Source organism: Peromyscus californicus, unplaced genomic scaffold, assembly GCF_007827085.1.
Source record: "Peromyscus californicus insignis strain IS unplaced genomic scaffold, ASM782708v3 Scaffold_7__1_contigs__length_154581171, whole genome shotgun sequence".
Classification (NCBI taxonomy): Eukaryota; Metazoa; Chordata; class Mammalia; order Rodentia; family Cricetidae; genus Peromyscus; species Peromyscus californicus.
In genome coordinates this window covers 63583275-63597413 of record NW_026294595.1, presented here as the reverse complement: position 1 = coordinate 63597413, position 14139 = coordinate 63583275, and the positions used below count along the sequence as shown (strand labels likewise).

Sequence of the window (14139 nt, the reverse complement as noted above, 5' to 3'; positions counted from 1 at the left end):
CACCACTTATATATAAACAACAGAAATAGATAAAGCATGTTATATTTATGTATAATTGTGAGTGTATGTGTGCATATATGTGTGTATATTTGTGTGTGAAAAACATTAATAATAAAAGACAATGAGCCTATCAATGAGAGTGGGGTGCATGGGAGAGAGTCAAGGGATGGTAATATGGTAAAGCTGGTAGGAGAAAAGGGAGGGCAGAAATGGATGCAATCCTATTTCAATTATATTTTTTAAATGAACACAAATGATAATGATATTCTAGTGCAGATAGGGACAAGGGGGAGGACATTGCTGGTAGGTGTGTAAACCTCAGTGTGAAAGATATTCCAAAACTAAAAGTAAATCTGTCATAAGACCCAGCTAAACTACATTTTATCCAAACCAATTGAAGTTATCATGTCACAGAGACGTTTTCAAATCAATTTTATCTACAGTCATTTTCATATTAAGCATTTCACCTTTAAAAACAATGATGCATATTGAATGCAAATAAGAAGTCAGCTTCTATTTATGTCTTAAAGGCTAGGTGTGGTTGGTATTCAAAATTCCAAGCTTAATACCTAGAGGGAAATTGGGAATAGCAAGTTGAGATATAATTGAGGATCCTCAGGATTTCATTACGATATTAGGGATATTAAACAAGTTCATTTTCTATACATAAAATTCCATATTAAACAGTAAAGTACTAAAATACCTCATATTCCCTCCATCATAATAGAAATACTGTAAATGAATAAACATGTTTTCATATTTATGAAAAATATACATTAAAAGGTACTATGGTTAACAAATCTATTTAGGCAGGATGTACATGCTTTTGTTTTGTTCGATGGTTTCAGTGCTTTATTAAAAAATAAAAACAATAACAATAAAAAACATGACTGCACATGTAAATCTAGCACACTACCACTGAGCAATTTTAAACAATAAATTACCATAATCTTGGTTAAAAAAAATTTCAAGTCCTTTAAATTCATATATTTATTGAAATCTGATGTATACAGCAATTTAGATATGATAAAAATTTATGCATGATGATAGATTAATTTATAAAATATATTTTATGGCAGAAAACATTTGAGGATAGTTCAAAAATTATTTTTAAGTATGTCTATTGATATTACAATTGTTCAAGTCTTGCTTAGGCAACCATTTCTAGTATCACAGCAGGAATCCTGGGCTTCTGACTCTTACAGTCCCCCTCCCTTCTTCTGTCATGTTCCTTGAATCTCAGCTGCAGGAATTGAGTTCAGGATATATAACTTGGTGCAGTACTCTTCACAATTCATTGTTGTCTGCATTAGGTCCAATTTTAATTTTCTTTAATAGTCTTCATTGGCTATAAAGAAAAGCTTATTTGATGAAGGTATCTGCCCTGAAATCATATACATACAAGTAACACAAAAAGACTCAGAAGATTGTGTTCATACATTCGTCTAATACATTTATCTATATCTACATAACTATCTATCCTCTGTTATCTATCTATCTATCTATCTATCTATCCATCCATCCATCTTTTATCTACCTATCTATCATTTAGGTATCTGTGTATCTACCTATCATCTATCATTTATGTATCTATGTATCTATGATCTATCATTTATGTATCTTTATATATTTCACCTATCTACTTATAATTCATCATTTATATATCTATGTATCTCTCTATCATCATCTATATAATCACATGCCAATAATAATCAAAGAAATAAGGCCATCATTTTGAGAGGGAGTGGGTGTAGATAACCTGAAAGGGACTGGAGGAAGGGACATAGGAGAATTTAGAAGGAGGAAAGGGGAAATGATGTAAATATATTTTAATTATAATATATTAAATTTAAAAAGTAAATACACATAATAGCATAGACACAGTTACCATGTAAAAAGGAATCTACACAGTTGAAATATTTCTGGTTAATGTGGAAGAAGGTGTTCATTCACTTGTAAGTCTATGACTTAGTAAGTAAAACTCTTCTCAGTGCTGCAATCATATCCTTGTTCCTAAGGCTGTATATCAGGGGGTTGAACATGGGGGTCACAATCGTGTAGAATAGAGAAAGTAGCTCATCAGTTCCTGCAGAATGAATGGATTTTGGCCTCAAGTAGTTAATGGTAGCTGATCCAAAAAACAAAACTACTACCAACAGATGGGAAGAGCATGTAGAGAAGGCTTTTGCCCGTCCCGTGGCTGTTGGCAACTTCAGAATAGTGGCAATGATTTTGCTATAAGATGCAAGTATCAGCAGGAAAGGGGAGGCAACAAACAGCATAGCCACTAAGTAGACAGACAGCTCATGCATTGAAGTATCCCCACAGGCTAGCTTGAGAATCGGTGGAACATCACAGAAGAAGTGGTCTATTCTATTAGAATGGCAGAAATGTAGAGAGAATATTCGACAAGTTTGTCCTATCTGGACTGGGATGCCACCGAGCCAAGAGCCAATTGCCAGCTGTGTGCACTTTGTTGGATTCATTACCAGAGGATAATGCAGAGGGTTGCAGATGGCCACATAGCGGTCATAAGACATCACAGCCAGTAGGAAACACTCAGTAGCTGCCAGAATTAGGAAGAAAAACATCTGAATAGCACAGGCCGGAAGACAAATTCTTCTATCTTGAGTCCAAAGATTATAGAGAATTCTAGGAAGAGTGACTGATACATAACTTATTTCCAAAAATGAAAAATTGGCCAGGAAAAAATACATGGGCTTTTGCAGTGCAGGGTCAATTTTAGCTACGACAATTATGAAGCTATTTCCTATTAAGATAATCACATACATTATGGAGAACATCCCAAACAGAAATCCTTGTAGGTTGGGAAGGTCAGAGAACCCAAGGAAGAGAAACTGTGTCACTGTAGTAGCATTATCCTCTGGCTTGTTCTCATCTGTGTATTCCATCTGTGGGAACAATTCAACCAGAAGTGCAATTATTCCCTTAGCATTGTCTACAATTCGATCTGTAAACTGAAAATGGCATATATTCAATGTCTGCATCCCATACAGGAAACTGTTACAATATGGGAAATTATACTATGGAGTACTAAAAAGATCCATGAGCAATCTCATTTTCATTTTGCTTTTGTTTTGTGACTAGATGTTAATGTGTGTTCTAGTTAATAATAATAAGGCATGCCACTTTTAATGCTTATCTACTCAGAGGCAGAACTCCAAATTAATTGTCATTTATGCAATGAATCTCTTCTTTTGCTCATGTTTTTACTTCTTACCTAATATTTTATTTTTGCATGTGCAATTATCACACTGTTTGCTCAGTTTAATAAAGATTTATTTTGTTATTTTAAATTATTTTTTTCATGCAATATGTTTTATCATGTTTTTCCTTTTGCCCACATCCTTCCAGATCCTTCCCACCACCTTACTATTCACTTTATGTTCTTTCTCTCCAAAAAATGAAAATCAAACCAAACAAAAAAGAATAAAACAATATTCAAACAACAACAAAAGCAAAAACACAATTGACCACCAGAAATAAAACAAAATATGGAGTCTATGTTGTGTCTTGCAACTCATCCTGAGCATGTTTTGTCATGTGTATACCCAGTGACACTCCATTAGAGAACACAAACTTTCCATTTCCCAGCAGATATCAATTGCAAATAGCTTTTTGGTTAGGTTATTTTTTCTTCTGCTGCTAAGTGCTGGGATTTTGTCTGGTGTGAACCTGTGTTCATTTACATGAGGAAATATTCTTTAAATGTTTGTGAAATAATTTAGGTAAGGATATATTTATTTTCAGAAAGTGATTTTCTCAAACTTTCTTAACTTCTTTTTTCCTACATAGAGTCTTTTATTGCTAAATAATCATTAACTATCTACCATGTAAAATGAGGTGTTATTAAGATGTAAACCCATGCTTACCTTTCATTGCAAAGACCATAAAAATCAATATTCATAACTTTTATTCAGATTTTAAGGATTGTGTGTCATTCAGCTATGAATTTAGGATGCATAAAAGAATTTTTAGGGTGATCTTCCTGTATGGACTAACTCATGAGGCAGAAAATTTTCACTGGCGTTGATGGTCAAAAGAAGATCTAAGGAAGGTGTGCATTTCTCTACTCAGAATACAGATCTGTTGTGGAAATGGGATCAACTGCAGATATTTTTGAGCTGTTCTCAAATCAATGATATCTTCCCTGACTGGCCTTATCTTTTGGTTTCATTTATTCTGTTCTGTCTATTGCTTTGTATTAGCTTGGGAGGGTTCATGCACACATTTCTTATTAAGTTATCATTTATAATAATTATTCTCATTTTGCCTCTATACCTGTATTATAATTTCAGCTGGTATCATATATATTTTCTATATTATGGATTTGGTCATGTGTTCAGTAGATGAATAATGAGAAGAACATTAATTTCATCTACTCTTGCAGAAATAGCTCATAATATCATTTATTTTCAGTATTTGTTGAGTCATTATTAATCATTATTAATTTGAAGAGAAACAGAGATGCACAGCAAATAGGAGTCAGACCACCAGTCATGTTTAGAGACTTATGTGTGTATGGTATCCCAAGCTTGTGTTAAATATGAAAAAAGAACCTAAGAATTTTCTGATAGATATGTAAAGTTATAATTTATTTTCCATTTTGAAATATTTCATATTAAGTACTAATAGACTAAAAGCAATTATTAAAATGTGAAAATGAATTGACTAAAAATTTAATGAACAGAAACTAGTAGATAAGAGTTCACCTTATGAAGGTATATATTTACACTCACAAATTTACAGCGCAAAAGTTTTCATTTTTCTACACTATATGCTAAAATTCATGTAAACATTTATTCAAACACTTAATTCAATATACAGCTAATTTTAGAGACAATGATAAAAAACTTTATTCATTTTATTGAAGACTAGAAAGTATTGTTTTCTGAGTTTGTTCAGCCAAATATTTCCCTCAAAAACTGCTTCCTTCAAGAGGGCACACACAGAAAATACCATCTCATTTTTCTTTACATTGGATGTGTTCAACATTTCTTACTGTTTAGGTCATAGAATGCATCTCTACATTGAACTAAACTAGGTTTATAAGATATTAGACAGAGAAAAAGCATCATGAACAGATTCACTTCCTCTACATCTCTAGAATTGTTTTCTATTTATTTATTAAACTTCTCTGATGTTTTGCTTGGTTTTAGGTGAGGGAGTCTCACTTTTACATTGTTAAAAGAACAAATAATTTTACTCACACTTATGGATTTTGACATCTAAAACTATGTGGAAAAGAAGAGACAATGCAATTATATGATTAAAGAGTTCTTATGTTCTCCTTTTTTATTTGTTTGTGGTTTTGCTCTAACGCAGGGATTCATGGATGCCAAACAACACTCTACCTTGACCTGTTTGCTTGGTAAAGTCTTTGCACAAATTCCTTCAAATGTTTTAACATGTCTGTTTTTTATATTTTTGGAAACCTTCAGAACTGAATAATTACATTAATAAAAGGAAAACCAGTAGGCGTTTCAGGTAAATCTAGGCATATTGAATTCATGCACCTTACCTCTATTTAACTGTCATCCTTTATGAAATACTGATTTCTGTTTCTGTAGATATTGCTGTGATATTAACAAGAACATTTAACATCCATCAGAGTATACCCAACAGTTTTATTTCTCTAAATAAGTATATGAGTAAAAGTGAAGATGGGGAATAAAAAAATCATTTCTTTAAAACCCAAAGGAAATACATTAATTTTCAAGATTAATTTATTATTAATATTAACTCTTAAAAATCAGGAATAATTTGGGTAACAATAGGTTAGCAAGATATTTCAATCATGTCCATTAATATTTTGATTATCTGCTATACAGCTGGAACTCCAGATTTAATGTAGATACATTTAAATACATTCCTAATCAAAAAAGAAAATGACCTGATACATATTCACACAAAAGATAACAATATTAATGACAATAATTTTAATGATCTGCCATTTATTTTAAAAGTTTTCATTTGATCTAATAAATGTCAAATATTGGAACAGTAAATAAAATCATTCTGAAATATCATTTGCAGTTATAAAACCCAGCAACCTATGAACTCCTTTTCATTAATTTGTGTGATTCCACTCTAATGATGATATTAAAATAATAGAAGTACAGGTACCAGTAAATTTAATATTTGGCAAAAGAAACTCAAGAATATCAGTTTAGACTTAAAACATAGCATTCTTACCTTTATTGATTGATAAACTTCAGAAACTGATGAAGAAATTATTTTAACTGTGCTTAAGAATCCTGTTTTTGTCAGAGATTGGTCATCTTCTAATACATATTCTGTTGGTGGAAGACACACTGTAATCTCAGTGGTCATCTTCTAATATACATTCTATTGATGGAAGACACACTGCAACCTCAGTGGTCATCTTCTAATACATATTCTGTTGGTGGAAGACACACTGCAACCTCAGTGTCAGATCATCACTACTCTAGGGATAAATTCCTTTCCCATGTTACCTTTTAATTGAACAAAACAAAATTTTTCTTGCTACTCAAGAATTCAAAATAATAATAAAAATGAATAAATGAGGCAAATATCCCTTGGGCTATCATTACTATATATCCTTAGTCTTTCGGTTTTGTGTGCAGTTATTAAGGAACATAAGTTTTGACATCAGAAAACATAATAAAGTGGTAATTAAAATAATTAGAGTTTTGGTTCTCTTTTTAAAGTATTTTGGATAGAACCAAATGACAGTTATATATGAAGAAAGAATGTTGCCACTAATCTAATTTCCCAATCCTTTAGCTCCTTAAAACCATTTATTCACTCAGTTGTACACACACACACACACACACACACACACACACACACACTGAGAGAGAGAGAGAGAGAGAGAGAGAGAGAGAGAGAGAGAGAGAGAGAGAAAGTAAAGAGATATTTTAAAAGAAAAGTAAAATCCCTTGTCCTCACTACTAACTTTACTATATTTTATATAGCCTCAGGAAATACATTTGAAGTGAACCATAATTTGTCATCATTCACTGGAAAAGTACTTGTCTGTGTTCACAGAAATATGCTATTGATTTTTTTTAACATACAGTTGTATTTCAGTAATATTTATTTAATCAAACCATGGTTTGCTGTAATGATTACTTATATACACACATAAAATATGACTTCTGTCTACTACTCCTAAAATAATAACAGTGATATAACTATATACACCAAACTGAGTACATTTAGTGCCTTGAAATTTCTACTTGATGAGCACTTTTCCAACATGTGCAAAGTCATTGCTACGTTTCTTAGCCCCCAAAAGAACCTAAAAAGACAAACTTGAGGACTTTTTATGATAAGTGATTCATTTGGTTATTCATATTTAGAGTAAACTCTTTACATGTAAAAGTATATGAGGTTTTGTTATTTCATTTAATGCTCATTGTCAATATGTCATTGTATTTTCAAATACTGCTGTCACTAATTCATGAAAGTGAAGTATATTATTTCTGATAATTTCCAATTAATACAATTCAACATAGATTGCACTGGAATGTGTGATAAATATTTCATGCATAGACATGAAAGCAAATTAGTTTCAACATTACATATAAGGTTTAATTTTAAAATGTTATCATAAAAATTAGTAGGAAGAGATTAAAAAATAAATGATTCTTGAAATTTTATTATATTTATATGCAAAATATATTCAATAGTTGTAGTTCAAAGAATGTTCTAGTAAATCATTTAGATAATAATTACATCAGAATTTAATAATAGGGTATAAAAAGTAAGTAATAAAAATAATAAAACCAAGCCAAAAAAAAACAACTCAGCATCCAGTAAGACCACCACTTCTTTTACATATATGTCCTCCTAGGCAAGGTAAAATATCAAGAAAATCAAAGAAGTGCTTGATATAGTGGGAACCACAAAATGATATAAATTCTGTGATGTCTGCCCTACATGTACTGGAAATCTCCTGACCACAACCTTGGAGCACACACAACAGCGTGTGACTTATGAATACAGGATAGTGCAGAGGGTTGCAGATGTCCACATAATAGTCATAGATCATCACAGCCAGGAGAAAGCACTCTGGGCCACAGGATAAGAGCAAAGCACATTTGTGCAGCACAGGCAATGAAAGAGATGATTCTTCTCTGAGTCACAAGGTTGAAGACCATTCTAGGAAGAGTAACTGAAACATATCTCTAAAAAGGAAAAGTTGCCAAGGAAAACAATACCCATGTGATTAGTACAATGGTGGTGTTGCCCAAGAGTATAAAGTAATACTTGAAAATCAACAGTCCACCAAGAAACCACTGGATGTGAGAAATATCAGAAAATTCCAAAACAAATTCCTTTAGGTTGGTTCAATTCCCTTCTGGCAGTTTTGTTTGGTGGTTTATTGTGGGGCCGATCCAGTTAACACAAATTATATAGTTTGCCTTTAGTGCAAGAAGTACTTCATCATTCATTAGATCATGAATGTTGATTTCATGATCATAGTAATTATTTTCTACTGTTAAATGTATATCTCACTTTAACAGTTTTTTTTTTTTTTTTTTTTTGGTTTTTTCGAGACAGGGTTTCTCTGTGTAGCTTTGCGCCTTTTCCTGGAACTCACTTGGTAGCCCAGGCTGGCCTCGAACTCACAGAGATCCGCCTGGCTCTGCCTCCCGAGTGCTGGGATTAAAGGCGTGCGCCACCACCGCCCGGCTTCACTTTAACAGTTTTAGAAACTATACATGATTTATAAATACAATCCTTAAAATTTCTTTTTTTAAACCTTTTTTCTTTTTTTTTTACGTTTTTTTTTTTTATTTTTTTATTTTGCAATACCATTCAGTTCTACATATCAGCCACGGATTCCCTTGTTCTCCCCAATCTGGCCCCCCTCACATTCCCCCCAACCCACCCCCCATTCCCATCTCCTCCAGGGCAAAGCCTTCCCCACAGACTGAGGTCAACCTGGTAGACTCAGTCCAGGTAGCTCTAGTCCCCTCCTCCCAGGCCGAGCCAAGCAATCCTGCATAGGCCCCAGGTTTCAAACAGCCAACTCATGCAATGAGCACAGGACCCGGTCCCACTGCCTGGATGCCTCCCAAACAGATCAGGCCAATCAACTGTCTCACCCATTCGGAGGGCCTGATCCAGTGGGGACCCCTCAGCCATTGGTTCATAGTTCATGTGTTGCCATTCATTTGGCTATTTGTCCCTGTGCTTTATCCAACCTTGGTCTCAACAATTCTCGCTCATTTAAACCTCCTCATTCTCGCTAATTGGACTCCCAGAGATCCACCCAGGGCCTAGTCATGGATCTCTGCATCCAGATCCCTCAGTAGTTGGATGAGTAAACCTTTTTTTTTGAGATTACAATGTTTTCTCCTTCCCATTCTTCCCTCCAAACTTTACCACATACCTCACCTTGGTCTCCTTCAAATTCATTATCTCTTTTTTTAATAATGATTATCACATGCATATATGTATTTGCATACAATATGTATTCCTAAGTATAACCTGTTGATTCCATAAGCTGTTACATGCATATATGTATTTGTACATAATATATATTCCTACGTATAACCTGTTGATTCCATAAGATGTTATATGCATATATGCTCTCATGGCTGTCAATTTGTCACTGGATATCTTGGTGGTGTGATTTTCCCTTCTGACGGCCCTTTCTCTGTTCCCTACTGTACTCAGCTTCCCAATAACTCAATGAATGATTAAAAAATTTGGATTACTATGAGTATTAGATATTTTGTTATATACAAAATACCTTGAAGTAACCATAACATCTATAGTGGTCTGTATAAATACTGGTTATATTTATTTTTATAAATTAATTCCTCTATGTTTTTATGCAAACATTTAAAAAATTATACTTGAGTACTTTTCTATATGGAGACAGCAATATCTTAGAAGAATCATCAAATCTTATGTAATTTCCATACTCTCAAAAGTTTCATGAATCTTTGTTATAATGTGTATTTCTCCTCCATGCTGACACCCTAATTCCAACACTACATTATGTTCAAATTTTCCCTAATCTTTAGTATGACAGCTATTTCATTAATGAGAAGTGACATGAGAGTTAAGGACCATGAATACTGTGCTGATGTGCACATCTTCAGATTCTAGAAAATGGCTGTAGATATTATCTGATGCTAGCTGTTTGATTCAGAAATGAAGTAATAAATCAAAAAGGAAATAGATTTTCTTAAGAGGAAAGGCATGGTGTAGAAAAGAGAAGAGCAAAATCTAACTTTCTTGTATCATGTTTGTGAATGTCATTAACAATATAATTAATTTAATACACATATAATATTTATAGAACAAAATAAAGTACAATTTAAAGTTGTATAAATGCATATTTGGTGAAAACTATTAAGATATAAAATTAAATAATGTGTCATTTGAGTATGTTTGGTACAAAAAGGAAATGTCAAAAAGCAACTATGACACTGTGTGCTCTAATCAAATTATAATATTCTTTTCCTTTAATGTTTAAGTTATCAATAAGTATTGATAATGAGAATGGTACTTCAATATTTATAAGTAATATGAACTATCTCTTTTCTGAAAAACATAGAATTAAGGAACTATGTAATAATTTTCCAATTCAGCCACATATTGAGACTCCATGATTTTCTTCTTAAGATATTTACCATGGAGCACACATTAAAGCCATTAACTTTTAAATGAATTAAAATAACTATTTTGAACACAAAAATTTATTATTTCAATTTCAAATGTTTTAATTTTTAGTTTATGCTATATTTTTTGTAATTGTAAACCATTGCTATATTTAAAAATATGTTAATCATATTCTTTCCCTTCCCTAAGTCCTTCTACAGATTCTCTCCCTATCCACCCAACTTTATGTTCTTGATCATGAAACAAACAAAAATCAATACAACAAAAGCCCCAACATAGAAAACTAAAAGAAAAAAATAAGACCAAAGTGTAACCAAATAAAAGCACACACACACACATACACACACACAAAAAAAAAAAAAAAAACCCAAAACCCTGTGGAATCTGTTCTGTGTTCATCAATTACTCCTGAACATGAGTGATTGATATGCCCAGTGTCACTGCATTGGAGAAATAGATTTTCCCTCTCCCAGCAGGTAATCAATTATAAATCAATTGTTAACATTTCCCACAGTTTCTAGGTTTTCATTCATTTATTTAAAATACAGCAAAATAAAATATAATAAGTTAAAACAGAAGATCACATTAAAGTTGGACAAGACAAATCAACAGAAGGATTAAAAAAATAAGAGAGGATACAAGAATCAGAGAACCTGCTCATTCATACTCAAGAATCCCATTAAAACACTAAAGCAGAAGCTAAAATACAGACCCATGGAGCCACTGTGCATGCTGCTTCAGTCTCTGTGAATTTCTATGAGTTCTGCTGCTGTAGCTGGTGTAGCACAAATCGTTAGAAGGTCTTATTAATAAGGAACAAACCTGGAGCCAGGTACTGGGGTCAATGCTGGAAGATCAGAGAAGCAGAACAACCCAGCTACCTCACCTTGCAATTCCTCAGCTGATCCTCTTTCCTCAGACTGGAAGCCTCTGTGTCCTTATCCAAATGGATCTCAGCTGAACTGCTTCTTGAAAGCCTGAAAGCTTAACCAGGTCTAGTTCCCGGTCCTCGCGCCTTATATACCTTTCTGCTTTCTGCCATCACTTCCTGGGATTAAAGGCATGAGTCACCATGCCTGGCTGTTTCCAGTGTGGCTTTGAACTCACAGAGATCCAGATGGATCTCTGCCTCTGGAATGCTAGGATTAAAGGCATGTGCTACCACTGCCTGACCTCTATGTTTATTATTATGTCTGTTTTGTTCTCTGACGCCCAGATAAGTTTATTGGGGTGCACAATATATCAACCACAAGCAGGCTTTGTTTTCTTGGTGTCCTCCAGTCCCTCTGTGTAGGAGAAAAATGCATGGAATGACCTGGGGGACAGCCTACTTGGAGCACTGAGCTTGTGAATAGGAAGCATGGCACACCATGCTTCTGAAGTCAGAACACTGAATTTCAAAGCAGCATGAGTAGCCAACAGCGGGCCAGTAGCTATCTTGTATATGAATCTGCACTCCCCACATCTCCTTTTAATGTAATAACTTCTTCTGCAGTAGAGACCCCGATGGTATGAGTGCTACCCAATCTGAGGTAATGTGCTAACCAGTCATAGTGAATAGGCTTCAATTATGTAAGTGATTGTTCACATGCAATGAAGCAGATGTTCACTGTTCACCCTTTACCAATCCATGGGCATTTCTGTATTGTTGAGGAATACCCAACAATGATGGCAATTGGACACCTGAACCTGAAAGAAGTCAAGTGAATCACCAGTAGTGACCTGTAGAAATGGCTGATCCCATTCCTGTCTCCCAAAAGCTGTTGAAGAGCACTTGTATGATTTGATTTGGAATTTGAAACTGAAGAGGATTTATGGATACTGTGCATAAATCCTTCAGGGTTCCCAGAAAATTAAAAGGTGAGATTCTTTGTACTTTTTTCATAGGTAATTCTGAGACCTCTATTGCTTAAACTAGTCAATACTAGTTGAAAAACTTATTCTAATATGAGCAAGCAAAGTATAATCCATATAATGAATAAATGGGTCATTTAACAAATATGCAAAGACTGAAATACATAACAGTGACACATGGTAAGACTATTTTTATCCCTATAGGCAGCCTGCAAATTTCATTATTTTTATTTTATAACAGCTGAGTAATATTACATTGTTTAAATTTACCATGATTTCTTGATCAATTCATCTGTTGATAGATGTCTAACCTGTTTGAAGTTTTTGGATATTATGAAGAGAGCATCAGTGAACACACTTGAGAAAGTGTCTCCATAATATGATGTAGAGCCCTTTAAATATGTATCCAAGAGTGTCATAGCTGGATCTTGAAGTACATCTCTGGTCCCATGTTCCTACATAGCTGTCACATGAAATTTCATAGTGGCTGTAATTGTTGGCACTCCCAACAGCAATTGTTGAGTGTTCTCATATCCTACATCCTCACCCTCATGAACTCTTATATGATATATTGATGTTGGCCATTCTGACTGGTATAATATGAAATTTCAAAGCACCTTTGGGTTCCTTTTTCTGATGATTAAAGATGCTGAACATTTCTTTAAGTGTTTCTCAAACATTGTGTTTCATCTTTTGAAAACATTCTGTTTAATTTTGTACTCTATTTATAGTTGAGTTTTTGTTTTCATGATGTTCAGAACTTTTTAGCTCTTTATATTTTTTAGGTATAAATCCTCTATCAGATATATAATTCATAAAGATCCTTTCCTATTCTGTAGCCTTCTGCTTCGACTAAATGATGGTGTCATTTTCCAAATAGATTTTCAGTTTCATGAGATCCCATTTGCTGTTTCCTTAGTGCCAGGGCAATCAGTGCTGTGTTCAGAAGTCTTTTCCTGTGCCAATTACTTCAAGATAATTCTCTACTTCCTCTCCTGTGAAATTCTTTGTATTATGCTGAGATCTTTGATCCATTTGGAGTTGTACAGGGTGATAAGTATGGATCTACTTGGATTGTTCTTCATGTGGCCATTCATTTTGAACAACACTATTTGTTGAAGATGGTATCTTTTCTCCAGTGTATATTTCTGAGTTCTTTGTAAAACAACAACAACAAAAATAACAGTTATTGATAGGGATTGATAGGTGTGTGGACTTATGTCTGGATCTTCAATTTGATTCAGCCGATCATTGTGTCTGTTTTTATCCAAAGCCATGCTGTTTTTATTATTACAGCTTTTTAGTACAACTTTAGATCAGGGATGGTGATACCTCCAGCAGTTCTTTTATCATTAGAATTGTTTTAGCTATTCTGAGTCTTTGTGCTTCCATATGAATCTGAAAATTGTCCTTTCAATTTCTGTGAAGAATTGTGTTGGAATTTGGATAGAGATTGCATTGAGTCTGTAGATTGCTTTTGGTAGAATGGCTATCTTCACTATAATTCCACTGATCCATGAGCATGAGAAATTTTCCATCTTTTGATATCTTCCTCAGATTCTTTCTTCAATGTCATAACAATTTGAATCATCCAGGTCTTCCATTTGCTTGGTTAGAGTGACCCCAAGATATTTTATA

The 14139-nt window shown here is 33.7% G+C and overlaps 1 protein-coding gene across 1 annotated transcript; it reads right to left on the bottom strand.

Moving 5' to 3' along the window:
* Nucleotides 1-1961: 1961 nt before the first annotated feature.
* On the bottom strand, nucleotides 1962-2912 carry LOC128100898 (olfactory receptor 10AG1-like). The gene has a single exon (XM_052723641.1). It carries the CDS (start codon nucleotides 2910-2912, stop codon nucleotides 1962-1964), a length of 951 nt encoding a protein of 316 aa, XP_052579601.1.
* Between the last annotated feature and the right edge of the window lie 11227 nt (nucleotides 2913-14139).

What these genes read in the sequence shown, in the direction of transcription:
- LOC128100898 (XM_052723641.1), bottom strand. Translation starts at nt 2,912, where the DNA reads ATGGAATACACAGATGAGAACAAGCCAGAGGATAATGCTACTACAGTG.